This window comes from Hyperolius riggenbachi, chromosome 6, assembly GCF_040937935.1.
Source record: "Hyperolius riggenbachi isolate aHypRig1 chromosome 6, aHypRig1.pri, whole genome shotgun sequence".
In the NCBI taxonomy this organism is placed as follows: domain Eukaryota; kingdom Metazoa; phylum Chordata; class Amphibia; order Anura; family Hyperoliidae; genus Hyperolius; species Hyperolius riggenbachi.
In genome coordinates, this window is record NC_090651.1 from 148,191,313 (window position 1) to 148,218,784 (window position 27,472).

The window sequence follows — 27,472 nt, forward strand, 5'->3', positions numbered from 1 at the left end:
AAGTGTATAGATGTCCCCAAAATAGGTGGCCAGGTGTATAGATGTCCCCAGAATAGGTAGCCAGGTGTATAGATCTGCCCAGAATAGGTAGCCAGGTGTATCGATCTGCCCAGAATAGGTAGCCAGGTGTATAGATGTGCCCAGAATAGGTAGCCAGGTGTATAGATGTGCCCAAAATAGGTAGCCAGGTGTATAGGCGTTTCCAGAATAGGTAGCCAGGTGTATAGATGTCCCCAGAATAGGTGGCCAGGTGTATAGATGTCCCCAGAATAGGTGGCCAGGTGTATAGATATCCCCAGAATAGGTAGCCAGGTGTATAGATGTCCTCAGAAAAGGTAGCCAGGACTTTAAGTGTCCCCCAGCAGGAGAGGAGGCAGCACAGTGAAGGGGGAGTGGTTGGCACAGCAGCGGGGAAGGGGGAAGTCTCCCCCCCCCCCTTCCCTCACCTTGGGGCTCCCCCATCCTCGCTCCCCTCTCTAGAATTAAAATTTTTGAGCAGCTGGTAGCGGGCGGGGATTTAACTTTTTCTTCCGGTGCCAGAGGGAGCTCTGCATTGCCGCTAGTCTGGTGTAGACCAGAGCAGCGGCACACAGAACTTCCTCCGGCACATGGAATGAGGAAGAGGTAAGTCCCCGTCCGCTGATACATAAAGTTTAACCACCCTGGCGGTATGGACGAGCTGAGCTCATCCATACCGCCGATGCTATTAGCGGTAATGACGAGCTGAGCTCGTCATGTAGTAGCAGGGACTCACCAGCGCGATCGGTGGCGTGTCCGCTGCTCCCGCTGCATCTGTCGGCTCTCCCCGGCTGTCTCCTTCTCCCTCCCGGGCTCCATGCGCACTGATCGCCGCATAGGCAAGATGGTGATCCCCAGCTCCTTCCTGTGATGCAATCCATGCGCCCCCCCGCTGGCCGGCGCAGGAATTACATCACTAAATGACTCGGTACACAATGCCAATGTAATCCAATCCTGTTACAATAATTCAAAGTTGTTAGCAAAACACCTGTACACAGTATAAAAAGACAGATCGGTTACTGATTCTTCCTCTTTCAGAGTCCCAGTGTCCAATTGCTAGTCTGCTTGTCACCTAACTCTTATGATGTCTGTGCTTTGAGCGATTTCCTGCCTTTGCTTCATACATATTGCAGTTCTAGTCTTTTTAAGCGCTGTAATCTCTGTGTGATTGTATTTGCTGCAGATTTTTTTTTTTGTCGCTGACCTCTCGTCTGTGCTTGACCCCGTATCTAGCTTGGGGTCATGGCCTCGGGCTCCCGGAGACGTCTGTGTAATGAGGCACTACTGGATGTTTTGGAGGGAAGTGACGATTAGGAGTCTGTTCGTGGCGACAGCGATGCACCTGGTAACCTGTCCTCAGAGTCGGAGAGCAGTGATGATGACACAGAGGAGACCGTGAGTCATCGGACTGATTGCCACTCCGTTCTTCGGGTCTGTGATGCCGGAGTACCGCTTCTCCCTCATAATGAAGTATCTCCACTTTGCCAACAATGAGGACTTCGATGAGGCCACCCATCCCGCTCCCAGGCGAGAAGATTTGGGAGATATACCAGGCGATTGTTGACAATTTCCGGGATGCCTACATACCGGAAAGAGACATCACAGTCGACGAGAGTCTCATGGCCTACAAAGGACAACTCAGCTGGGCGCAGTACATCACAACCAAAAGTGCTATGTTGTGCGAGGCCCAGTCCGGGTATATCTGGAACTCTGTGGTGTACACGGGCAAAGGCACCAAGTTTGCTCCACAATACAGCGAGTACAGGTGTGCTACCGCATCTGTCTTGACACTCATCGAGCCGTTGCTGGATCAGGGGTATTGTCTGACCACAGACAACTTCTACACATCCCCTGAGCTGTATGACCACCTGATCCAGCACAAGACAGATGCCTACGGCATTGTAAGGGCCAACCAACAAATGCCACCAGCCTTTTCTGCCAGGAAGCTAAAGAAGGGTGAGGTTGTTGCCTGGCAGAAGGGGAAAATGATGGCTCTCTGGTGGAAGGACAAGCGGGATGTTTGTGTCCTCAGTACGGTGCACAATGCTTCTACTGTGCACACCACCACCAGAGGTAGCAGGGAGGTGGACAAGCCCCAAGCTATACTGGATTACAACCAGACCATGGGAGGTGTGGACAGGGCTGATGCGGCCATGACATTCTACCAGGCTGTCCGCAAACAGCAGAAAAAGTACTATATCATAATTTTCAGGCACCTCCTAGAACAATGCCTCTGGAACGCTTTTGTGCTGTTCAATAAACGCAGTGACAGCCTTGTGGTTCACCATGACTTTGTATGGTAGTTATGTGAAGCCATTTATTTGAGGCACCCCCCAGCGGAGTCCAGTAGAGTAGGGCGCAGAGCACCCTACATTGTCAATCCAGGGAGACTGACTGGACGCCACTTTGTTGAATACCTGCCAGTGACCGCATACAAACAACAACCGACCAGAAGGTGTGCGGTCTGCTGCGCCAAAAAAGGCCCTGACGGCAAGAAACTCCGGAAGGAGACCCGTACCTATTGCCCGGACTGCGATGTGGCACTTTGTGCAATACCTTGTTTCAAGGTATACCACACGAAGGAGGTATTTTGAAGGTATATAATATATTTGTGTTTCTGCCTCCATTTATTTCTGCCTTTACTTTCTGTATATTACTGCGTTTATTTATTTGTATTGCTGTATTATTTATTACTGCATCGATTAAAAATGCAAGCTATTTCTGTTTGTCATTAATAAATGTTATTTTATTTTTGACAAGAATTTGTGTTTGACACTTTTGATATACTCATGGGGCTTGATTCACTAACCGGCGCTAAGTGTTAGCGCCGGTGTGAAAAGCCATTTTTTGCCCCTAGGGGACACCTATAGACCGTATATCTATACTGGGGACACCTATATACCTGCCTACGCCTACCTAAACTGGGAAATCTACCGGCTGCCACCAATCTGATTGCATTTTGTGGGGATACCTGCTGCTAATCTAATTGTATTTTGTGGGGATATCTGCTGCCAATCTGATTGCATTTTGAGGGGTAATCTGACGCCAATCTGATTGCATTTTGTGGGGATATCTGCAGCCAGTCTGATTGCATTTTGAGGGGAAATCTGACGCCAATCTGATTGCATTTTGTGGGGATATCTGCAGCCAGTCTGATTGCATTTTGAGGGGAAATCTGACACCAATCTGATTGCATTTTGTGGGAATATCTGCAGCCAGTTTGATTGCATTTTGAGGGGAAATCTGACGCCAATCTGATTCCATTTTGTGGGGCTATCTGCTGCCAATGTGATTGCATTTTGTGGGAGTATCTGCTGCTTTTTTTAAGTCTGCCCATGACCCATCATGACCACGCCCATGTTCCAGTGCGTGGTGACACCCATCTATTTTTGCTGCGGCACGCTGCTACCGCCCCGCTTGTGGTCATATCCTTATTGGAGACTGTCCTCAGGGTTTTACGATTTAAGAAAAAACGTTTTGTTACAGCTGATACAAATGCTGTAATAAATCTGCAGTGTGTCTACTCACTGCTTTCGTGGAGGCAATCATAGGGTTAAAATCCTGTGTTTACAAATTAGCTGCTCTGCCGAGGCAGCCAGCTGACACAGCTGAGAGATCAAATCACAATTGTGATTAGTCACGGATGAGGGAAAAATAGACAGACTAAACTCTCTAAATACATACAAGGTGCATTTCTCTATGTTTTCCTTCTGTTCTATGCAAGAGTTCAGGTCCACTTTAAAACATCTGTAACCAAAAGTCTGTACCCATAACTGTTGGGGCGACTTTTCATGACGGTCGACTTCTCTTCAGGACTAACGATTGTTTTTCGTGATATCGTGTAACATTGTTAAACAGAAATTTGTGAAACGAAGTGCGGTTATTGCAACCATCATACCAGATTATTGCACGAGTAATCATTCAAATTCCCATTGACCTCCATGTAAATCTTACTGCTATTGATTACACTATCGTTAAAATGATTGTGCGTGTTATTTTTGCCGTGATTGTGGAGACGGATCATGGAACAATTGTTCGCCGTTGCTGATCACCGATCCATCTTCACATGGATACATAGATTAATACGTTATAAAGGAAAAAAAAGAATACTTATGTCATGCCCAATCCACAGTGTCATGGAGCTGTTATTTGAAACCTATGTAAAATATGTCTCAGACAAAGTTTGATGGTACAGAAATCCTAGATCATTCCTGAACTTTTATATAATTGATTGATTAATCTGCTGTCAATGTAATTTAAGCAATTTGAAAAAAAGAGAATGACCACAAATCTGAGATTTTCTACCAGACTAGGTCTGTTACTTTGCTATTAGTATACATTACCAGTGTTTACTATTCCAGACCTTATATAAGCTATTTTCTGTGGATGCTGGAAAATGAATGGTAATTGAATTTTTGTTTGCGTTTTTCATGTTTCTTGTCAGAAACAATCTTATAACATCCACCAAGTGTCGGTTCTCCAACACAGTTGCGAGTTTAAGTTGACCATGCATGTTCTAATTATTGTAGCATGTGCACCGTGTAATTCTGTTTGCAGAGAAATTTGTTTGAATTCTAATGAATTGATTATATTTTAATTTGGTGATTTGTGCTATACTTTGTGCTGCACTACTGACACTGGACAATTACCATTGCCGCGATCACTTATTTTATGCTTATTTTACAGTCAAATGTCAGAAATTCTGCCCTTAAAAATGTGACCACCATCTACATCAGGCATGGGCAAACGTGTCCCTCCAGCTGTTAAGGAACTACAAGTCCCACAATGCATTGCAGGAGTCCGACAGGCACAGTCATGACTCCTAAAGGCAAATGCATTGTGGGACTTGTAGTTCCGTAACAGCTGGAGGGCCGAGTTTGCCCATGCCTGAATCTTGAAGTAACAGACTTGCTTACTACAGTATGTTTACAGTATTGCTTATTTTCGATAGCTAATCTACTTTTCTCAATTTTAGCCAAATAGACTCCTTGCTTGTGCTGTTAGAACTGTGCACAGCAGCTAAGTAAAATCATGCGCATACTTATTCAATTCTCGTAGGTGATATTTGCACACCTTTTTAATAAAATGCCTTTTAAGCCGCAATTTTGATAGTACTTTTTCACCTACTTTTTGATACTTTTTTGATTGCAGAGTGCTGAAAAGTTATTTTACACAGAAGATAAAGAATTATCTCCTAGGTTGAAAACTCAGGACAAGCAAGCAAGATAATACACAAAATCAATTCAATAGTTTTTCTAATACTTTTGGTGTTTTTTTAATTGTGAAATGCTGGAAAGTATTTTTTAAAAGAAGATGAAAAATTATCACCTAGGAGAAAACGTAAGAGAAAAAGTGAATTGCATATGGGCCTCTGTGTCTTATTACCTAGTCACCCCACCTTCTTTTCTAAAGTCGTAGAGAGGGTCTTACTTATCATTTCAATGTTTGCTGAAGGGTGATAAATATGTGCTTTGAAAAGAGACTGTTTTTCATGTTGGTACAATGTGTTTACAAATGGACTAATAACAATAATATTTTTATAGCGCTTTTCTCCCTGGGGACTCAAAGCGCTGTGACCTGCATTATCCACTTCAGGACAAGAGCAATTTTCACATATCAGCGCTGTTCCCATTTATTTGCCAATAACTTTATTACTACTTATCACACCTAAATGATCTATATATTGTTTTTTTCATGACAAATTAGGCTTTTAGTGAGTACCGGTAATTAGGGTGAAAAAATGGAAAAAATACACTATTCCTCCATTTACATCCATTATAGCTTTACAATAAACAGCCCTAACTATAAGTTAAACCCATACATTTTATTTGCTTATCCATCCTAGTTATTACAACATTTAGATTATGTTCCTAGTACAATGTATGGGGACAATATTGTATTTGGAAATAAAGGTGTCTGTTTTTTGCTTTCTCATTGTACACTATCGATTATTACAAAGCCTTATTTGCAAAAATAACAGTAATATACCCTCATGGCATACATATTTGAAAAGTCAAGTTCCTAAGGTAACAATATAGGTATTTTCTTTTATATTCTTTCACTTTGTTTTTATTTTACAAGTCTTAAGGTAGCCATACACTGATCGATTTGCCATCAGATTCGACCAACAGATAGATCCCTCTCTGATCGAATCTGATCAGAGAGGGATCGTATGGCTACCTTTACTGCAAACAGATTGTGAACCGATTTCAGCCTGAAACCGTTCACAATCTGTTGTGGTGGTGGTGGTGCTGCCGCCTCTCCCCCCTCCCGCATGCCCGCATACATTACCTGCTCCGCCGGCGCGACTCCAGTCCCCAGGTCTCCACTCTGGTCTCCAGGTCCAGCATGCTTTACTTCTTCCTGCCCGGCAGGAAGTTTAAACAGTAGAGCGCCCTCTAAACTGAAGCATGCCGGAGACCAGCGCGGACACGGAGCAGCGGTGACCAGGGGTAGTCGCGCCGGCGGAGCAGGTAATGTATGCGGGCTCTATTGCGTCGGTCGTCGGGCACTCGAACGCCGCTAGCGACGCGCTCCCTACCCGCGGGCGATCGACTGTAATTTTCCGCACGGAGCGATCGACGGGATCGGACGAAATGGATCGAAATTCGGCGTGTAGCGTGAACGATTGGCAGCAGATCCGATCCCAGTGATCGCATCTGCTGTCGAAACGGCGGCAAATCAGGCCAGTGTATGGATCGAAATTCGGCGTGTAGCGTGAACGATTGGCAGCAGATCCGATCCCAGTGATCGAATCTGCTGTCGAAACGGCGGCAAATCAGGCCAGTGTATGGCCAGGTTTAGTTTTGGTACAGAATATACAACATTTTTATTGCTTTTTATTCAGTTTGTTACTAAATTGAATACACAAGACATAGCCCTTCAACCTAAAACACTCTAACATCTATTGTACTACTTAACACGGTTAACATGTTACCCCATATGTCTTGTGTAGCTATACTAATACTTTCCCAAGTTTGATTATAATGTTGAAAAAAATTTTTTATGTTGGATTGAGTTTGTCCCTACCCATTCCTCATGTGATGTGTGTCCAAACTTTAAAGCACACCAAAATGTATTTTACAACTCCTCCCAGATAAAATGATAACACATGTGCCTCATTTAGTAACAAACTGGTGGTGCACTCTCCACAACTACACTGGACGGGTATACTCATCCAGCTAGACTTAAGTGGTTATACAGTTTCAAAGGCTCTGAGGTGGGTTTTTAGACTTTTCTTAAAGCTGTCCAGAGAAGGAGCCTCTCGCACTGACTGTGGAAGTGAGTTCCATAGAGTAGGGGCTGCATAGGAAAATGTTAAGTGTATCTTGGGAATAACCAGATACATCTTACAGGGAGAGCGGAGGGTGCGTGGGGGGGGGGGGGCATATTGTTCCAATAGGTCCGCTATGTATTTGGATCCCATGTGGTTTAGAACCTTGGATGTCAGCAGGCAGATCTTAAAATGGATTCTCCATTTTACTGGCAACCAGTGAAGAGTTTGCAGTACTGGGGAGATGTGTGAGCTGGGGGGGGGGGGGGGTCATTGGTTAGGAGTCTGGCTGCTGCATTCTGTACTAGTTGAGAGGGGCGCAGATCCTTATCTGGGGATCCGATGAACAGGGCATTGCAGTAGTCTAGGTGGGAGGATACAAATGCATGAACCAGGGCAATTAAGTCTTCAGCTGGGATAAGGTGCTTGATTCTCACTATATTTCTCAGATGGAAGAAGTAGGACTTGGCGACAGCTGATACGTGCTGTCTGAGTGTTAGCTTCCCATCCAGGATCACCCCAAGGTTTCATACAGAGTCTTTATACTGTACGATATCTCCTCCAATAGAAGTGGGGAGAGTTTTGGACTCTCTCCACTGCATAGACATCTATGCATTCAGTCTGCTGTCTTGTTGCCATGTTTGCTCCCTCTGCCATTACAAACAACAGGTTGATTACAAAGTGCCAGTCCCCTCATTTTTCCATGTCCTGATGTGCCCTGAAAAAAAATGTCAGTTCTCATATTTTCGTCCTTTCAAGTGTTGTATTTCTGTTTTTATGGTCCAGGTGTAATTGCACCCACCTATGCTTGGAGGGCCTGACCATTTATTCTCGTAAGCTTTCTAACCACAACAAAAAGCAAGCAATAGACGTCATAATGTATTTGTTTTTCAAAGGCAGGTCAAGAAGGTTACTCAGACCCACACACTGGATACTTTGTATTCACCAGACTAGCTCACCTAAGAAGAGGCAAATGCTGTGGGAGTGCATGCAGGCATGTAAGTACTTCTAGCTTCACTTTCATAATGCTGTAAAATGATTTATTTCATTATTGTTTCATTTTGTACTGTAGGCTATAGCTAGTGATGGCTCCTTTTTGCCCCATAACAAAATTATTTTGATTATATGTGAAATTTTGGGCAAGTAAACCAGAATGTGCTGCTGTAGGGGTTTATGAGACCTTCTGCAGTGCAAACAGGGGCTTTATTCACTATCAGTCAAGACTAACACCTCTTTTGGCACCAATGTATTCAAATATAAAACACACCGACCCTTAAATTTATCTTCCCGCCACTGTTACCACTGCATATAATGTAATAAGCTCCACCTAGGGGGATATACACTCTTTCTTTATCTATCCCTCCCCTTTCCTAGCAGAAAGACTACTCCCCAATGTCTTTAAAATGGCTGCTCTTTATACAGTATATAAACTAGCAGGATTGTTCTGTTATCCGCAGTAAAGCATACTGCTCTGTACCTCTGCTGCTTCTTACTTTGTTCACTCTGTACTGACAGAGCTCCATAGTACCTGCCCTGTTATGTGGCCGATAGCTGATTAGTACCTGCCCTGTTATGTTGCCGATAGCTGATTTTGACCGGCTATAACCTTTCCTCATTGGCCAAAGATGTTTAGGTAGCCACATGACCCCAGTTGAATACACCTCTAACTAGCAGCTGCACATGGAGGCCAACTGGAAATAGTTACTTTACGGCCAGTAAGGAAATGCTTTTGATGATGAAAGGAAGCTGCTAGGCAGGTGCATGGGAGATAACACATTATCGCAAGCCTTTAGAGCCTGCCCTACAGAAACATAAGCCTGTATTTTTAACTGCTACTTGAATATTTGTTTTTATACATACAGTCTCTTTTCCATCAACATTCATTTTGTAACCTACTCTGTGTTGCCAGTTTATAGGTTTTGTGCTTCTCTTCTCTTTTGTTTGGTAGCTATTGAAGAAGCCCTCTTGATTTGTCATTTTGGTAAAAATACAGAGAAAATGTAAATAATAATAAAAATAAATAAAACCTTCACAAAAAGGATATCAACCTATGAGCTATACATATAGCGCTCGTCTGACCTTAGGAGAAATAGAAAAAACATTCATACAGAAAACTAAACTAGTAAAAATAAAACCTCTGCTGATTTTGATCTCTTGTTGGACCAGCACACACTTTAAGCTTCGTACCCAAGCCTGATTTAAGTCGGCTGATAACGACTGCCTTAGCACACAATCAGGTGTGTGTACGGCACCTGACAACCCCGTATGCCGCACGGATCTTCTCAACCCCCCCCACCGATGATCCCATTGTTTGCGACATTTCCCTGCCCACCGCTCATCATCCCTCCGCCGCCCCCTGCATACCTACACAGTGCATCGTCGGCTACACTGCTGACGTGTGTAAAGCAGGGCTCAGCGATGTTGCCCAAGGTGATCAGGTGCTGATACCTTATTGGCGACATCCGTTGTCAAGTTGTACGAGCCCTTACATGTAAATGTGTGTACACAACTATGACAGATGTTGAATGCTGGGGATCGGGCAACATCACTGGGCTGCTGCTATACAGACGCAAAATCAGCTGTGTAGATGACAACGCGCTCTGTTGCTATGCGGGAGGTGGAGGGCTGACAGAATATGTGCATTGAATGTTGTGTGTGGGTTTATAGAAGGTTTGTGAGAAGGAAAATCTGATATGCAATTAGCAATATGGAACAAATGTTCTCTGGCAAGCTAAGAGAACCAGTGGAAGAAAGAGACAGATTATGTGTAATGAAGGGTATCTGCTTTCTAATAAGGAAAGGGAAAATAATGAGGACCACCTCATAGCTCAGAAGTTTATAAATGTTAAGTTAGGCAGTACTGAAATAAATATGAGCATAGTCTGTATTAACCATACAAATACAAATATGGATGCTGGCAGTGTCAACTTGTTTTAAACACTTAAAGAGGAACTCCAGTGACATATAGAAGAATGTAGTTACGCGTTACCCCGAAAGTATGGCATCCCCTGAAAGTAAGGCCTAGCATATATTTAGAGCTTGCTCGGAATATAAGCCCTACCCTAAAATAAGACCTAGTGGCTGTGGCAGTCTCCCCCCTCCCCCCTCCACCGCATTCCCTCCTGGCGGCCCCCTACTCCAGAAAGTCTGATCCCCGTACTTGGCAGCTCCTCTGCCCGGCGGCATAATCCAAACCGCAGATTAGCAGTGAACTGTAATAAAGGCAGCTAGAGTATCAGTATAACAGCGCCGTATCACTGTAACAGGGCCTTCTTATACTTCCTGTTATGCTCCTATGTCACTTCCTGTATACGGAGGCGCTGTTAAAGTGATACGGCGCTGTTATACTGATACTCTAGCTGCCTTTATTACAGTTTACCACTAATCTGCGGTTTGGATTATGCCGCCAGGCAGAGGAGTTCCCGAGTACGGGGATCAGTCTTTCTTGAGGAGGGGGCCGGCAGGAGGTACTGCGGGTACTGGTAAAATGTGTGAAGAAATGTAAGACCTCCCCGAAAATAAGACCGAGCACATATTTTATGGAAAAATTAATATAAGAGAGTGTCTTATTTTTCCGGGTTAACACGGTAACTATTTAGTCTACCCACGTTTATTTTATTTATCCTAGTTTCAGCATCAGAAACACTCCCTATATCTTTATATTGCTCAATATTGGTATGTAACCCCACCTTCCAAGTGATATTTAGCCTAGGCTGTTTACTATGTAGAACTTCTCCCAGTGCACTCTGGGACACCAGGTGTTGCTTCCATTCAGTTTGAAGCAAACAAACATTTTGCAGTAGTGCACCTACCAACAGTGAAGATGTCGCCACCTGTGATACATTTAAAAATGTACAGGTGAAACTCGAAAAATTAGAATATCGTGCAAAAGTCCATTTATTACAGTAATTCAACTTAAAAGGTAAAACTAATATATGAAATGAGTAAATGGTAGAAAAGATGAGGCTCCAGCACACTCGATAATAACAGCAGGGGACTGGACTCGACCCTCAGCATAGGACTGTAGCAAAGTAATTCCTTTAAAAAGCGTGCACAGGCTGTATAGTTACAAGTAGTGTTGGGCGAACACCTAGATGTTCGGGTTCGAGAACGTTCGCCGAACATCGCCGCGATGTTCAGGTGTTCGCGCCGAACTCCGAACATAATGGAAGTCAATGGGGACCCGAACTTTCGTGCTTTGTAAAGCTTCCTTACATGCTACATACCCCAAATTAGCAGGGTATGTGCACCTTGGGAGTGGGTACAAGAGGGAAAAAAATATTTGAAAAAGAGCTTATAGTTTTTGAGAAAATTGATTGTAAAGTTTCAAAGGAAAAACTGTCTTTTTAATGCGGAAAATGTCATGTTTCTTTGCACAGGTAACATGCTTTTTACCGCCATGCAGTCATAAATGTAATAAAGAGAAGAGGTTCCATAAACAGGGACCGGTAACGCTAACCCAGCAGCAGCAGCAGCAGCACACGTGATGGAACAGGAGGAGGCGCAGGAGGAGAAGGCCACGCTTTTTGAGACACAACAACCCAGGCCTTGCATGAGGACAAGAAGCGTGCGGATAGCATGCTTTTTACCGCCATGCAGTCATAAATGTAATAAAGAGAAGAGGTTCCATAAACAGGGACCGGTAACGCTAACCCAGCAGCAGCAGCAGCAGCACACGTGATGGAACAGGAGGAGGCGCAGGAGGAGAAGGCCACGCTTTGAGACACAACAACCCAGGCCTTGCATGAGGACAAAAAGCATGCGGATATAGCAGCAATGCTTTTTGCCGCCATGCAGTCATAAATGTAATACAGATGAGAGGTTCAATAAACAGGGACCGGAAACGCTAAACCATCCCAGACGTTCATTGGTCATGTTACTTGGTTGGGGTCCTGGAGTATTGCGTAGTCGTTTCCAATCCAGGATTGATTCATTTTAATTTGAGTCAGACGGTCTGCATTTTTTTTGTGGAGAGGCGGATACGCCGATCTGTGACGATGCCTCCGGCAGCACTGAAACAGCGTTCCGACATAACGCTGGCTGCCGGGCAAGCCAGCACCTCTATTGCGTACATTGCCAGTTCGTGCCAGGTGTCTAGCTTCGATACCCAATAGTTGAAGGGTGCAGATGGATTGTTAGACACAGCTACGCCATCTGACATGTAGTCCTTGACCATCTTCTCCAGGCAATCGGTGTTGGAGGTGGATCTGCACGCTTGCTGTTCTGTGGGCTGCTGCTGCATGGGTGTCAGAAAATTTTTCCACTCCATGGACACTGCCGATACCATTCCCTTTTGGGCACTAGCTGCGGCTTGTGTTGTTTGCTGCCCTCCTGGTCGTCCTGGGTTTGCGGAAGTCAGTCTGTCGGCGTACAACTGGCTAGAGGAGGGGGATGATGTCAATCTCCTCTCTAAAGTCTCCACAAGGGCCTGCTGGTATTCTTCCATTTTGACCTGTCTGACTCTTTCTTCAAGCAGTTTTGGAACATTGTGTTTGTACCGTGGATCCAGAAGGGTATAAACCCAGTAATTGGTGTTGTCCAGAATGCGCACAATGCGTGGGTCGCGTTCAATGCAGTCTAGCATGAATTGAGCCATGTGTGCCAGAGTCCTACCAGAATCCTCATCATCCTCTTGTGAGCGTTGTGATAGTTGTTGTGATGCATCATAGTCGTCACCTTCTTCCTGGTCTGCTTCTGCTGACCATTCGCGCTGAATTGTGGAAGTCCAACGTGCACCGCTCTGGCCCTCGTCAGTGGTGGCAGGAAATTCCTGCTCCAACTCCAGCTGTTCCTCCTCCTCTTCTTCGTCATAGCTGCTGGGGCCAGCGTTTCCTGAGGCGGATGGCCTGATGTTGGTACCATCACGCTGATCGTTTTCTCCTTCAGATTCCCCCAGTTGCATCATGACAGCTGTTTCCTTGATTTTCAACATTGACCTCTTCAGTAAACACAGCAGTGGTATGGTAATGCTGACTGAAGAGTTGTCACTGCTCACAAGCAACGTGGATTGCTCAAAATTTTGGAGGACTTGGCAGAGGTCCAACATGTTGGCCCAATCGGATCCACAGAAGCTTGGCAGCTGGCCGGATGCGCCTCGGTACTGCGCCGTCATGTACTGGACCACTGCACTCTTCTGCTCGCAAAAGCGGGCTAGCATGTGCAGCGTAGAATTCCAGCGCGTAGGGACATCACACAGCAAGCGATGGTGGGGGAGATTGAAGCGCTCCTGCATCTTGGCGAGTGCCCCCGAAGCAGTACTGGAATTTCTGCAATGTTTGGCCACTCGTCACACCTTCAACAGAAGATCGGCCACGCCTGGGTATGTCCTCAGGAACCGCTGAACTACTAGGTTCATCACGTGCGCCAGGCAAGGGATGTGTGTCAGCTTAGCCAACCTTAAAGCGCGAATGAGATTACTCCCATTATCACACACAACCATGCCCGGTTTCAGGTCCAGCGGTGCCAGCCACAAATCCGTCTGTTCCTTTATTCCCCTCCAAATTTCCTCCCCTGTGTGCTGCTTATCCCCAAGGCAGATCAGCTTCAGCAACGCTTGCTGACGCATGCCAACAGCTGTTCTGCACTGCTTCCACGATCCTACTGCTGCTGGGTTAGCGTTTCCGGATGAGGTACATTTTTGAGATGCGTTGGAGGAGAAGGAGTCAGAGAGGTAGGTGCTGCTGTTGTTATCCAGTGGGAGGGACGACGGTGCAGCTGTTTGCGGCGTGGGCAACACCCGCGCCGTAGCAGGTGAGGAATCGCTGCCAGGCTCCACAAGGTTCACCCTGGCCGAACGCACTCGTCCAGGTGTCAGTGGTGAGGTGAACCTTGCAGGCAACGGCATTCTTCAAGCTTCGGGTTATTTTGCTGACCACGTGCTCATGCAACTCAGGCACTGCAGAGCGCGCAAAGTGGTAGCGGCTGGGAACCACGTAACGTGGGATGGCCACTGACATCATGCCCTTGAAGCTGTTTGTCTCCACCACTCGATATGGCAGCATTTCGCAGGCCAGAAGCTTGGCTATGCTGGCTGTTACTGCCACGGCCCGGGGGTCATTTGCTGGCAATTTCCTCTTGCGCTCAAACATCTCCGAGACAGACAACTGAACCGTAGGGCTGCACACTGAAGGGCTGTTGGTTGTTGTGTTTGATGAAGACTGGGAGACCTCAAGAGCACTACTCCGGAAAGTGACAGTGTCAGCGTCGTCCGATGTTTGTGAATGTTGTGAAATACGCAATGGCTGGGCTACTGCTGCTGCTGAGGCGGGTCTGGTGGTGAGTCTGGTGAACCCAAGGGAGGCAGTGTTGCTGGTACCCTGTCCTGTCGAGTTTGCCCACAGAGTGGGATGTTTGGATAGCATGTGGCGGCTCATGCTGGTGGTGGAGAGGTTGTTAATACTTTTCCCCCTGCTCAGGCGGGTCTTGCACACCTTGCAAATCGCCATGGTAACATCCTCAGTGCAGTCTTCAAAGAAAGCCCAGACTTTGGAGCACCTGCCTTGCTGGCGATTTCTGTTTGCGCCTCTTTTGCCTCTCACTTGAACTTCCACGCTTGTGGTGCCTGAAATTGCGCGCCGCCTACCTTGTGGCACAAGGCGAACTCGTGCAGCAGTGGGTTCTTCAACAGACTCATCTGTGCTGCTGCTACGACGGCGATGTTCTCGTTCACAAACAAAATCTGGGTCTCTGTCCACATTGTCCATACCCTCCTCTTCCATCTCCTCAAACTCGTCATATGTCATTGTGGGGGGCCGCCGCCGTGGAGTAGAGCTCCCCAGAACAACCTCTGCGCAGCTCACTCCAACGTCGTCTTCCAGATCTTCTCGGCCGACCTCCTGCAATTGCAACCCCTCCTGCCCAACTTGCTCTGGGATTTGGGTTTCAAAGTCCTCGGACTCGCCTTGTTGTATTTCAGCGCCCGGTGCATTTCCCACAGTTAATGGTTGTGAATCCGGGCACAACATTTCTGGCTGTTCCTCCATTGACCTTTCAAAGGTGGAAGTTTGTTGGCCTGGGAATAGCTCCTGCGAATACCCCATTGTGTCCTGAGGTAATTCATCGGACTGGTTATCTGGCAGTTGTGTGCGTGGTGTCGCCGCCGGTTGTGTCAGCTTTGTGCCCACTAGCTCCTTGTAACTGGCTGAGGACTCGGACCTCGTGCGTGATGTGCTGGTGCTGCTTAACCCACTGCTGGACGCTTGAGAGGTCATCCAAGTAATTATATGGTCCTGTTCTTTTGGATCTGTGAGGGTTGTTGTCCTGGACAACATGGGGGGTATTGAGTGGGTTTTCTTGGGTGCTCCCCTGTGGCCTGTACGTGAACCGTCAGGGGAAACACCTCTTCCCTTGCCCCTCCCTCTTTCACCGGATTTCTTCCTCATTTCACTTATCCTTAAAGTACACGCTGACTGGCAGCAGTACAGTGGCAGTACAGAAATGCTATACAGTGGTGGGTGAGCGGTGTACCACTATTGCCAGCAGCGACACAGAGCACAATGCTATACAGTGGCGGGTGAGCGGTGTACTACTGTTCCCAGCAGACACAGAGTGGCAGTAAACACAATGCTATATAGTGTGGCTGAGCCGTGTACACACAGTGGCAGTAAACAATGCTATATAGTCTGGCTGAGCCGTGTACACAGAGTGGCAGTACACACAATGCTATATAGTCTGGCTGAGCGGTGTACACACAATGCTATATAGTCTGGCTGAGCGGTGTACACAGTGGCAGTACACACAATGCTATATAGTCTGGCTGAGCGGTGTACACAGAGTGGCAGTACACACAATGCTATATAGTCTGGCTGAGCGGTGTACACAGAGTGGCAGTACACACAATGCTATATAGTCTGGCTGAGCCGTGTACACACAGTGGCAGTAAACAATGCTATATAGTCTGGCTGAGCGGTGTACACAATGCTATATAGTCTGGCTGAGTAGTGTATACAGAGTGGCAGTAAACAATGCTATATAGTCTGGCTGAGCGGTGTACACAGAGTGGCAGTACACACAATGCTATATAGTCTGGCTGAGCGGTGTACACAGAGTGGCAGTACACACAATGCTATATAGTCTGGCTGAGCGGTGTACACAGAGTGGCAGTACACACAATGCTATATAGTCTGGCTGAGCCGTGTACACACAGTGGCAGTAAACAATGCTATATAGTCTGGCTGAGCGGTGTACACAGAGTGGCAGTACACACAATGCTATATAGTCTGGCTGAGCGGTGTACACAGAGTGGCAGTAAACAATGCTATATAGTCTGGCTGAGCGGTGTACACAATGCTATATAGTCTGGCTGAGCGGTGTATACAGAGTGGCAGTAAACAATGCTATATAGTCTGGCTGAGCGGTGTACACAATGCTATATAGTCTGGCTGAGCGGTGTACACAGAGTGGCAGTACACACAATGCTATATAGTCTGGCTGAGCCGTGTACACAGAGTGGCAGTACACACAATGCTATATAGTCTGGCTGAGAGGTGTACACAGAGTGGCAGTACACACAATGCTATATAGTCTGGCTGAGCGGTGTACACAGAGTGGCAGTAAACAATGCTATATAGTCTGGCTGAGCGGTGTACACAATGCTATATAGTCTGGCTGAGCAGTGTATACAGAGTGGCAGTAAACAATGCTATATAGTCTGGCTGAGCGGTGTACACAGAGTGGCAGTACACACAATGCTATATAGTCTGGCTGAGCGGTGTACACAGAGTGGCAGTACACACAATGCTATATAGTCTGGCTGAGCGGTGTACACAGAGTGGCAGTACACACAATGCTATATAGTCTGGCTGAGCCGTGTACACACAGTGGCAGTAAACAATGCTATATAGTCTGGCTGAGCGGTGTACACAGAGTGGCAGTACACACAATGCTATATAGTCTGGCTGAGCGGTGTACACAGAGTGGCAGTAAACAATGCTATATAGTCTGGCTGAGCGGTGTACACAATGCTATATAGTCTGGCTGAGCGGTGTATACAGAGTGGCAGTAAACAATGCTATATAGTCTGGCTGAGCAGTGTACACAGAGTGGCAGTACACACAATGCTATATAGTCTGGCTGAGCGGTGTACACAGAGTGGAAGTACACACAATGCTATATAGTCTGGCTGAGCGGTGTACACAGAGTGGCAGTACACACAATGCTATATAGTCTGGCTGAGCGGTGTACACAGAGTGGCAGTACACACAATGCTATATAGTCTGGCTGAGCGGTGTACACAGAGTGGCAGTAAACAATGCTATATAGTCTGGCTGAGCGGTGTACACAATGCTATATAGTCTGGCTGAGCGGTGTACACAGAGTGGCAGTACACACAATGCTATATAGTCTGGCTGAGCGGTGTACACAGAGTGGCAGTACACACAATGCTATATAGTCTGGCTGAGCGGTGTACACAGAGTGGCAGTAAACAATGCTATATAGTCTGGCTGAGCGGTGTACACAATGCTATATAGTCTGGCTGAGCGGTGTATACAGAGTGGCAGTAAACAATGCTATATAGTCTGGCTGAGCGGTGTACACAGAGTGGCAGTACACACAATGCTATATAGTCTGGCTGAGCGGTGAACACAGAGTGGCAGTACACACAATGCTATATAGTCTGGCTGAGCGGTGTACACAGAGTGGCAGTACACACAATGCTATATAGTCTGGCTGAGCGGTGTACACAGAGTGGCAGTACACACAATGCTATATAGTCTGGCTGAGCGGTGTACACAGAGTGGCAGTAAACAATGCTATATAGTCTGTCTGAGCGGTGTACACAATGCTATATAGTCTGGCTGAGCGGTGTACACAGAGTGGCAGTACACACAATGCTATATAGTCTGGCTGAGCGGTGTACACAGAGTGGCAGTACACACAATGCTATATAGTCTGGCTGAGCGGTGTACACACAGTGGCAGTACACACAATGCTATATAGTCTGGCTGAGCGGTGTACACAGAGTGGCAGTAAACAATGCTATATAGTCTGGCTGAGCGGTGTACACAGAGTGGCAGTACACACAATGCTATATAGTCTGGCTGAGCCGTGTACACACAGTGGCAGTAAACAATGCTATATATAGCGTGGCTGAGCGAGGTACACAGTGGCAGTAAACAATGCTATATATAGTGTGGCTGAGCGAGCGGTGTACTACTGTTCCCAGCAGCGACACACAATGACTGCGGGGACCCTGGCTAGCGTGGCTGGAGCGCGAACTACCCTGCCTGCCTACCCAAAGCTAAACCCACAGAGAAATGGCGGAGATATGACGTGGTTCGGATATTTATATACCCGAACCACGTGACCGTTCGGCCAATCAGAGCGCATTCGGGCCGAACCACGTGACCCGTTCCTAATGCCCTTGGACCACTTGGGTTCAATGACAAGAATGAGCTAGCCTGCTTCCTGGAAAAATAATTATGATAATGTTCTGATGATCCCTGCGCCCTATGTTCTTGCCCACCTTTCCATCTTTTTCATAAAAACACGAACCAAATAGGTTCTATACCAGCACCTTTGGGCTATCTAGGATTCTGGTTCTCTGGGCTCCTCGGGCTCTCTGTTTCCACGTGTTTCAACTGTCTCCCTGCTGCGCATGCCTGTGCGGCCTTGTGTCTTTATTTTCAGCCGCACATGCATGCGCAGCCTTATTTCACTTATTGCTCTACTTTATCTGGGGGACCACTTTGGGTCTTGTAATGCACTCCGTCCTCTTCACGTGCTAGGTCCTCCCTCTCTCTTTTTGGTTCTTCCCCATGTCATGTTTTCTCCTCGCCCCTCCTCTCCTCTCCTATACATCTCTGTCCTTTTCCTCCCCGTCATCATCATTCCTCCCTTCCTCTCTCTTCCTCCATAGAATGAACTTCAGTTAGTTTTTATGTGCAATCGTATCGGAGTGGGGGTCTCTGTGCGCCGGTGCCTCTAGCCGCCCTGTTATAGCCCGTGCTATTACGCTATTTTGCTTCTAATATAGTATGCATATCTTTGTATACATGGACGCCATGTTCACACGCATCCATGCTTTGTTTACATTGTAGCGCTCAGCTGGGCTCTGATTGGTGCGGTGGGCGGCGCCGCCGCACAGGTCCTCCATTGCCTAGTTACATGGACGCTCTCCGTCCTCTTTACGGAGGAGGTGGGCGCCATTGGTTGCCTTAGAAACTGGGGGCGTGACAAGCTGACGCAGGCGGAAGTGCCGCCGCTACGTGGGTATGTAACCCACGTCTAAGCGGTCCGCCCCCAACTCTCCCCGTTGCGGTGAACAAGCGCCAGCGGCGCGAAACGGTCGTCCGCAGGGGGATATAGACCTGGCGCCCACCTCTCCGCTCCACATCCGACCTTGCTGACTGTAAGTGCTTTTGCTTTTATCTGCTGAATAAATTACCTGAATTGCAGTGCTGGCTTCATCTCCTCCCTCTCCCCTAATATATGAAATAAACTCATTACATGCAAAGCGAGATATTTCAAGCCGTTATTTGTTATAATTTTGATAATTGTGGCTTACAGCTTATGAAAATACCAAAATCTAAATCTCAGACCATTAGAATATGGAGAAAATGGTCAATATTCTAGGCTCAAAGTGTCAGATTCTAATCAGCTAATTTAAAACACCTGTTCCTATTTTATATATTAGTTTGACCTTTCAGTTCAATTGCTGAAATAAATAGACTTGGGCAAACACTAATGAAATATTTTGGAAATATTTTTGAAAGTAATATTGTAAAAATATAATCAATTTTATCCATTATCATATATGCAGAAACGTTCCCCTTTAACATGTAGAGGTTGTTTTTGCTATACAGACCAGAACAGCTATTGCTCATGACCATAAGGCCTGTTTCAGATGGGCAGCTGCAGGCAGTACATTCACTGCCTTCCAGCTGCTCTTGTGCACTGGCTTGTTAGAGCTCAGCATTGGCAGTGGAAGTGCATCCTGTTAGGAACCACTGTCACTTTCTGCCTGCTGGTGGCAGTATTGACTTTTATTGCCCAGGACTTTTGCTGTCCACAAGAAATTGGCTCTATCCTGATTCTGGCTGCCCTGGATTTCTCCTGTTCACCAGCAGATAGCTCCATGCTGTCCTGGAGACAGTTCTTGTATTACTCTTGCCTTCCTGTGGGTGGTGTATTGTGCTGGCTCTATACCTAGCTTCATCATGCAGCTGGTTTTGTCTCTCTATTAACCTTTTCGGGACCGGCCACCTACCCCCCCCTTAAGGACCAGGAATTTTGCGCGGGAAGGGGGTGTGCGCGTTTGGGGGGGTCAGGCGGCCGGATCCCGTCTGTGGCTGCCTGGATTTGTGTCCCCCCATGGTGGCCTGGGCCCCCCCTTCTGCCAGCAGCCTTCACTTACCTTCCAGGCTCCAGCGATGAGCCGCACGGGACCCTCTTCTCCGGCCGGCATCTCCGTTCTGTCTGACAATCAGTTCCGGGTCGCGGCTTGATGACGTCATCAAGCCGGGACCCGGCGCTGACGTCAGACGGAGCGGAGATGCCGGCCAGAGCGGAGGGGGGTGAGTGGATCCTCTTCTTTTCCCCCCTGCCGCCGCAGCTGTCAAACTGATCACTGCGATCCGACGGCGATCGTAGTGATCACGTGATCAGCAGCCATACGCGATGGCTGCTGATCACTCGGGGGAGATGTCGGCTGTCATATGACAGCTTAATCTCCCCCTCCGGGTGCGCACGATCGCGTCGGGAGCGGAAATTGCGGGCTGGCGTAGATTCTACGCCGCATCAGGCTAGAACAACCACAAGTGCGGCGTACAATCTAATGCACGTGGTCCCGAAAAGGTTAAAGAGCCCTGCAAGAATTATTCAGTTCCAGTACTGTACTGTTAGCCCTGAGTCACTGGGATGTGCCCTGTAACTACTGATCTGTTGCCAAACTTTGTGTTCTGTTCTGACCTTGTTTCTTACCTGCACCATTATGTACTGCATTTGGTTATATATGTGTACATTTGTTTATCTTTCCTTTGTGTATATTTAGTTAAGCGGCAGGCAGAGAGAAGTCAAAATCCAGGCAGGGGTCGTGCAGGCAGAGAGTAGTCAAAATCCAGGCAGAGGTTGGTGCAGGTGGCAGGCAGAGAGTAGTCAAAACCCAGGCAAAGGTCGGTGCAGGTGGCCAGCAGAGAGTAGTCAAAATCCAGGCAGAGGTTGGTGCAGACGGCAGGCAGAAGTAGTCAAAATCCAGGCAAAGGTCGGTACAGACGGCAGACAAAGAGTAGTCAAAATCCAGGCAGAGGTCATGCAAGCTGCAGGCAGAGAGTAGTCAAAACCCAGGCAGAGTTCGGTGCAGGTGGCCGACAGAGAGTAGTCAAAATCCTGGCAAAAATCGGTAACAGCAAGGCAGATCAGCAGAAGAACTTAGCTCAGAAGTAGTTGGAAAGTTGGAAACCAAATGGCTATATTGTTAACATCCTGTGCTTTCAAATTAGCTTATCTGCCATGGCAGTCAGGTGACACGGGAGAGATAAATTACAACTTGTGAATAGAGAAAAAATGAAGAGGAATTAGACAGGCTAAACTCACAAAATACATACAGGCATCATTTCTCTCTGTTTACCTTCTGCCCTGTGCCAGAGATCGGGTCCAGATGGGGGGATCAGACAGGCTAAACTCTCTACATACAATACAGTGTGCATTTCTCTATCTTTCCTTCTGTCCTATGCCAGAGTTCGCGTCCAGATGGGGGATTAGACAGGCAAAACTTTTGCATACTACAGGGCATTTCCACTGCCCTGTGCGAGAGATCTGGTCCACTTTAAAATTTGGCGCCACCCCAATGACATAACACCGCACACCACCGCTCTGCCATCCTGATTGGCCGCCAGGATCCCGGACAAGAATGAGGTAAAGGGGATCCCGGCAGCCAGGGAGAGAAGCCTGATCGCAGGTGGGACCCAGGCAGCCAATAGGAGCGGTGGTATCAGCCAGCCCAAGCTCAGCTCGGGCTTACCACTTTCAGCTCCTGAGTCCTTGCCCGAGCTCAGACCGGGATTACCGCCAGGGGGGTTAAGGTTTAAGATTAAAAGATTAAGAGTAAGCTTTCAGCTATTCTGCTTTCATCAGACTCGAATCCTGTATACTGACAAGTTGTTAAAGCACACAGCTATATACATGCAACATCAAAAGGGGAAACTTTTAAAAAAAAGTATATGATGTTGCATGTATATAGCTGTGTGCTTGTCAGTATACAAGATTCGAGTCTGATGAAGGCAGAATAGCTGAAAACTTACTCTTATTCTTTTAAGTTAGCCAATAAATGGTATCATTCTTATTCAAAACTTCTTGCATTGTATTGTGGTTTCCTTGTATGCATGTTTCCATAGAATTATTTTCAATAAGCACTATTGCACAATGTTACTTGTTTCAGTCTCTGTATCTGCTGCAAACAGTGATCATCTGCTGGTCCCCTCTCCAGTCTTTTAACATCCATTGAATGGAGTCACACTTGAGTGGAGCCACCGACTTGACATGAGGCAAATACATTGAACAATTCTCATTGCTCATTGTCTCACAAAAGAGCTCACTGTAAGAACCCATTGCCATATGATTGGCTTATGGAGATATGTAATGGTATGAGACTGGTACTCGCCTATCCAAATGCTTTCTCCATATCTTATTCTTTGAAAATCTGATCTCTGTCACTGTGCCTTGCTTTTCCAGCCACTTCCCTTCCGTCCTTCCTTTGGAAGACATTAGGTGCATTTGTAAGAGTGGAGTAGAGTGATGTGGACATGCTTGATGTCAAATATTTTCAATGAAAGAAATGTTGAAGTATGCCTTTAGGCAGATTGGTATCAGCCTCATACCTGTATGTACCGCCAATCATGCCATCATATGGTGATGGGGGAGTTTTTTCAATTCCTAACCTCACTTTAGCTCCATTCTTGGGGAGGCCAATAACGCTACCAGTATGTATTACTGAAATGCCACAAAGTTAGCTAGAAATGCCCTTTTAAGGCTACATTCATAGTGGGGCAGCGCAGCTTACCACACTGCAATGATAATCCTATAGAACATTCACAGTGCAACGTTAGCGTCACATTGTAACGTAGCATTATGGTAACGCACTGCTGCAGCACGTTACCTGTAAACTCGCACGTTACCAGGTACAGAAAAGCATACTTTTAATTGCCTGTATGCTTTACTGTACCTACTGTCTGTGACGGTAATGCACCGTTAATGTGTGTTACCACCTTTTTTTTGAATTGCGTTGTAATGCTGCATTGTGACTTTAACATCGCATTACAACGCAACGTCCCACTGTGAATAAGCCCTAAAGCTCTTTTCCCATTGGGAAGGCTGTTTCCTGGCAGGCAATTTCCTCCCCACTTGAATTAGTCTAACTCCTACCCTCCTTCTTTCTCCCCAGCACAAGGCATTTTATCAATGAATGTCGTCCTGCACACAGGGCTCAGAAAGTGTGCCTTGCAGCTGCTGTAGTGTTCTTGAGAAGAATCTATTTAAATAATTAAGTACTAAATTACTTGCTGTAAAGTAGACTCAAACTCACAAGCTGTTGTTTGAAAGGCATTGGCATTACCACTGTACCATTGGATTTGCCGAAGCAGAGATAAAAACCTTTTTGGGGGCTTATAGCTCAGTCACTTGACCTCATGCAATTTCTCTTCTACATATAGAAGGGCACTTTTGTGAAGTGGGTTAAGGTGGACCTCGTCTGTCAGAGAATACGGGAAGCCTCTAGCCCAGGGTTTCCCAACCCTGTGCTCAAATACCTCCAACAGTGCATGTTATGTGGAAATCCACAGCATCAGCTCTGCTGAGACACTAGTTACCTTACCCATTAATCTTTGTGGTTTTCTGCAAAACATGCACTGTTGGTGACATTTGAGGACAGGGTTGGGAAGCCCTGCTGTAGACTCATTTTCACTTCAGGTACTCTTTAAGGCAGTGCTATAGTCCTGTGAAGATTCTATATGTTCTTTACAGGAAATGCCCAAGCTCCCCTAAAAAAATGACATCTGCTTACCCAGGGTTTCCTCCAGCCCTTGGCAGCCGATATGTCCCTCACCACAGCTCCGCTTCAGTGGCCCAGGGTCCTCTCTGTTCACGATGGCGACTTCACCAGGTCGGGGTCTTCTACATCTGCACGAGAGCCGCTTCTCGTCATGTCCATGTGGTCTGGAATGTATTGCGCAGGCGCAGTAGTTCTTCACCTGCGCAGTACAGTCCAGAGCACATGGGCAAGATGTGAAGCGGCTTTCACGCAGATGCAGAAGATCCTGACCTGGCGAAGTCGCCATCGCAAACGGAGGGGACCCCCGGCCACCAGCTGGAAGCGGAGCTGCGGTGAGGGACAGATAGCCTGCCAGGGGCTGGAGGAAGTCCCAGGTAAGTGGATGCAATTTTTTTAGGAGCGCGGACATTTTCTTTAAAGTAACACTGTTTTAAATAGTGTTTCATTCCTATTTAACACAATTATTATAATGAGATGAGTAAGTTCTTTCAGTTGTCTGGTTTAAACACTGTTTTTTGCTAATGCAATTTTGTAAAATGATTGATTGTACACCCTTCCACAATTACTCATCAGTTTAAGCCTGACATATTTATTGTATTTATTTTTATTTTACACAGTTTTGGGGCTAGTCAATTAACCTATCATTATTAGGTGGTTGGGGAAGCCCATGCAAGCTGAGAGAGGTTACAATGATAGATTCCTTACTGATAGTGCTTAGGTGGGATTTGAATCTGGGGACACTACAACTGAAAGATTAGAGTACTAATTACTTACCCATCTTGCAGCATATTGTCATTTCACATTTATCTATAGGCATGACTTCCTTTTGTTCTCTAAAATCAGTATGTATAATCATAACATTAGCTTTATTTTTGTTTCACTGCAGTGTTGGTTGCTCTGTGCTGTCATTTAACTCCATAAATTGATAAATAATAATGTTCAATATTCTTTTTTTTTTGTTGTTGTTGCAGTGTCCATATGGCCAGGAAAATGTTAAGGATTCATCTAAAAAGAAGCAATTTAATTCCTTTTTTTACACATGACAGCTGAGTTCAATCTCTTAGCTCTATTTTCATTAATGGATGGGATTTTAAAAGATGGTATTGCAAAGCAATTGTATTTACTTCTGCTAATGATGCCGTCTTTCTAGTTAATATGCTTAAGTAATGAATTCAATGTTCATTGTAATAAACATCAAATAGAAAACAAATGTTGCTAGTGATTACTTTGTTAGTACAATGTTTCCGCTATGCTCAGAACATCATGGTTGTCCTCTTTTCCTGACTTTTGAATTCTTCTGTAGCTATTACTGTATGTCCTTTTTAATTGTTTAGGTTAATTTATTCCCTCTGTTTTCACTAAAGCAAAGCATGCATACATATCCCAATGTGAAAAAACATATGAAAATGTAAGTGGCAAAGCAAATTTTACAATGTACGAGTAAGGCAAGGTTCACAGTGGGGGTTACATTTCCCTGTGACAACAGGAATAGATGTGGCCCACTGTACCTTTAAATATTGGCAGCCTGCATATAGAATAGCAGTGCTGGCACCACCCACTCCAGAGGCGTAGCTGAGGTTTTCAGCGCCCAGGGACAAAGACAGTGTCCCCCCCCCCCCCCCCCCCCAAGCACACACACACACCTAAACAAAATGTACGTGGCCACACATCAGAATTTGGACGTGGTCATGGGTGGAGTCAAATGTACAAATGCTGTTTAGATGTACCCCCTCCCCCTTAAAAATAGCGATATGTGCCCCTCTCCCCCATTTATATAGCCAAATGTGCCCCCTTCCTCTGTTCAGATAGCCAGATGTGCCCTCCTTTAACCACTTGAGGACCGCAGTGTTAACCCTCCCTAAAGACCAGGCCATTTTTTGTTAAATAGGCCACTGCAGCTTTAAGGCCAAGCTGCAGGGCCTCACAACACAGAACACAATTGATCCCCCCTTTTCTCACCACCAACAGAGCTCTTTGTTGGTGGGGTCAGATCACCCCCCTAATGTTTGTTTCTTTGTATTTGTGTGTTTTTTATTAAAATTTCTCTCTTTTTTTACAATTTACATATTTCCCCCACCCTCCCTCCCTCTGCCAGCCAATCCCCGTGATCAGCTCTCATAGACTTCAGCCTATGACAGCCGATCACTGCCGTGCACACAGAGTGTGGCACGGTTGTCCCCAGTACAGCGCTGCTGCAGATCGCAGTGCTGTACAGCCCTATTAGATGGCGGTTTTGCCGTCTAACAGTCTCCGAGTGGTCCTGGGGCTGCCGTCGCATTCGTGCCAATTGGTATGGAGTGGTCGGCAAGAAGTTAAATAGCCAAATGTCCCCCCTTTAGATAGCCAGGTGCCCCCCCCCCCCCTATAGATAGCTAGATGTGCCCCCTTCCCCCTTTAGATAGTGAGGTGTGCCCCCCTTCAGATAGACACTTCTGCACTCCTCTGCAGAGGCAGGGAGAGAAGCAGGGGCACTTTGGGCAGCCACGAGCCACCTCTCATGCATGTGGAGCCGCAGTGGCCATGCTGAGCCCCCTTACAGTGCTGTGCCCCCCCTTGCCCAACTATAGCTACTCCTCTGACCCACCCACATACTGTAGAAGCCAGCGAGCAGTCATTCACTGGCTTCCAATCCAATTCTGCATCAGGTGACACTGCTATCCAATTGGATGGCAGGTTGTCACCTGGGTATGCTTCGCTGTCTGGGGCACAAAGACGTTCTTCAGGAGCCACATGACTGAATGGCTGCTGCTGGGAGTTCTCCTCCAGGCAAGATGAGGGAGAATCAATACCTAGGTTCAATGTAATGTTTTTCAACATCATTTTATGTATGTTCTGCCCCCCCCAGTAGTCTGACGTTTGTTGACCCAGCCCTTGACCAAAAAAGTTTGGGGACCCCTGGTGTACTGGTTAAGGGCTCTGCAGGAGACCGGGGTTATGATCTTGCCTCTTCCTGTTCAGTAAGTCAGCACCTATTAAGTTAGGAGTCCTTGAGCAAGACTACCTAACACTGCAAGCTGGCCTGTTGAGCGCGCCCCTTCCTGGCTGCAGCTCCAAAGTGCTTTAAATCCAACAGGAGAAAATGTTAGGATTATTATTATTATTTCAAGCATCAGCAGCGTCTGAATCACACTCCTGAAACAAGCATGCAGCAAATCTAGTCAAAAATGAGTCAGACATCTGATCTGCATGCTATGGCT

The 27,472-nt window shown here is 46.5% G+C and overlaps 1 protein-coding gene across 1 annotated transcript in view; it reads left to right on the top strand.

Annotated features, from left to right (window-relative positions):
- The window catches only part of C6H1orf53 (chromosome 6 C1orf53 homolog), a 40,229-nt gene extending 14,744 nt beyond the window's left edge, over positions 1–25,485 (top strand). Inside the window, exons 2-3 of the mRNA XM_068242654.1 lie at positions 8,188–8,289; positions 25,247–25,485. Of these exons, the coding sequence (XP_068098755.1) occupies positions 8,188–8,289; positions 25,247–25,318 (174 nt within the window). The 3' untranslated portion in view covers positions 25,319–25,485. The remainder of the gene's footprint in view (positions 1–8,187; positions 8,290–25,246) is intronic.
- The last annotated feature ends 1,987 nt before the right edge of the window (positions 25,486–27,472 follow it).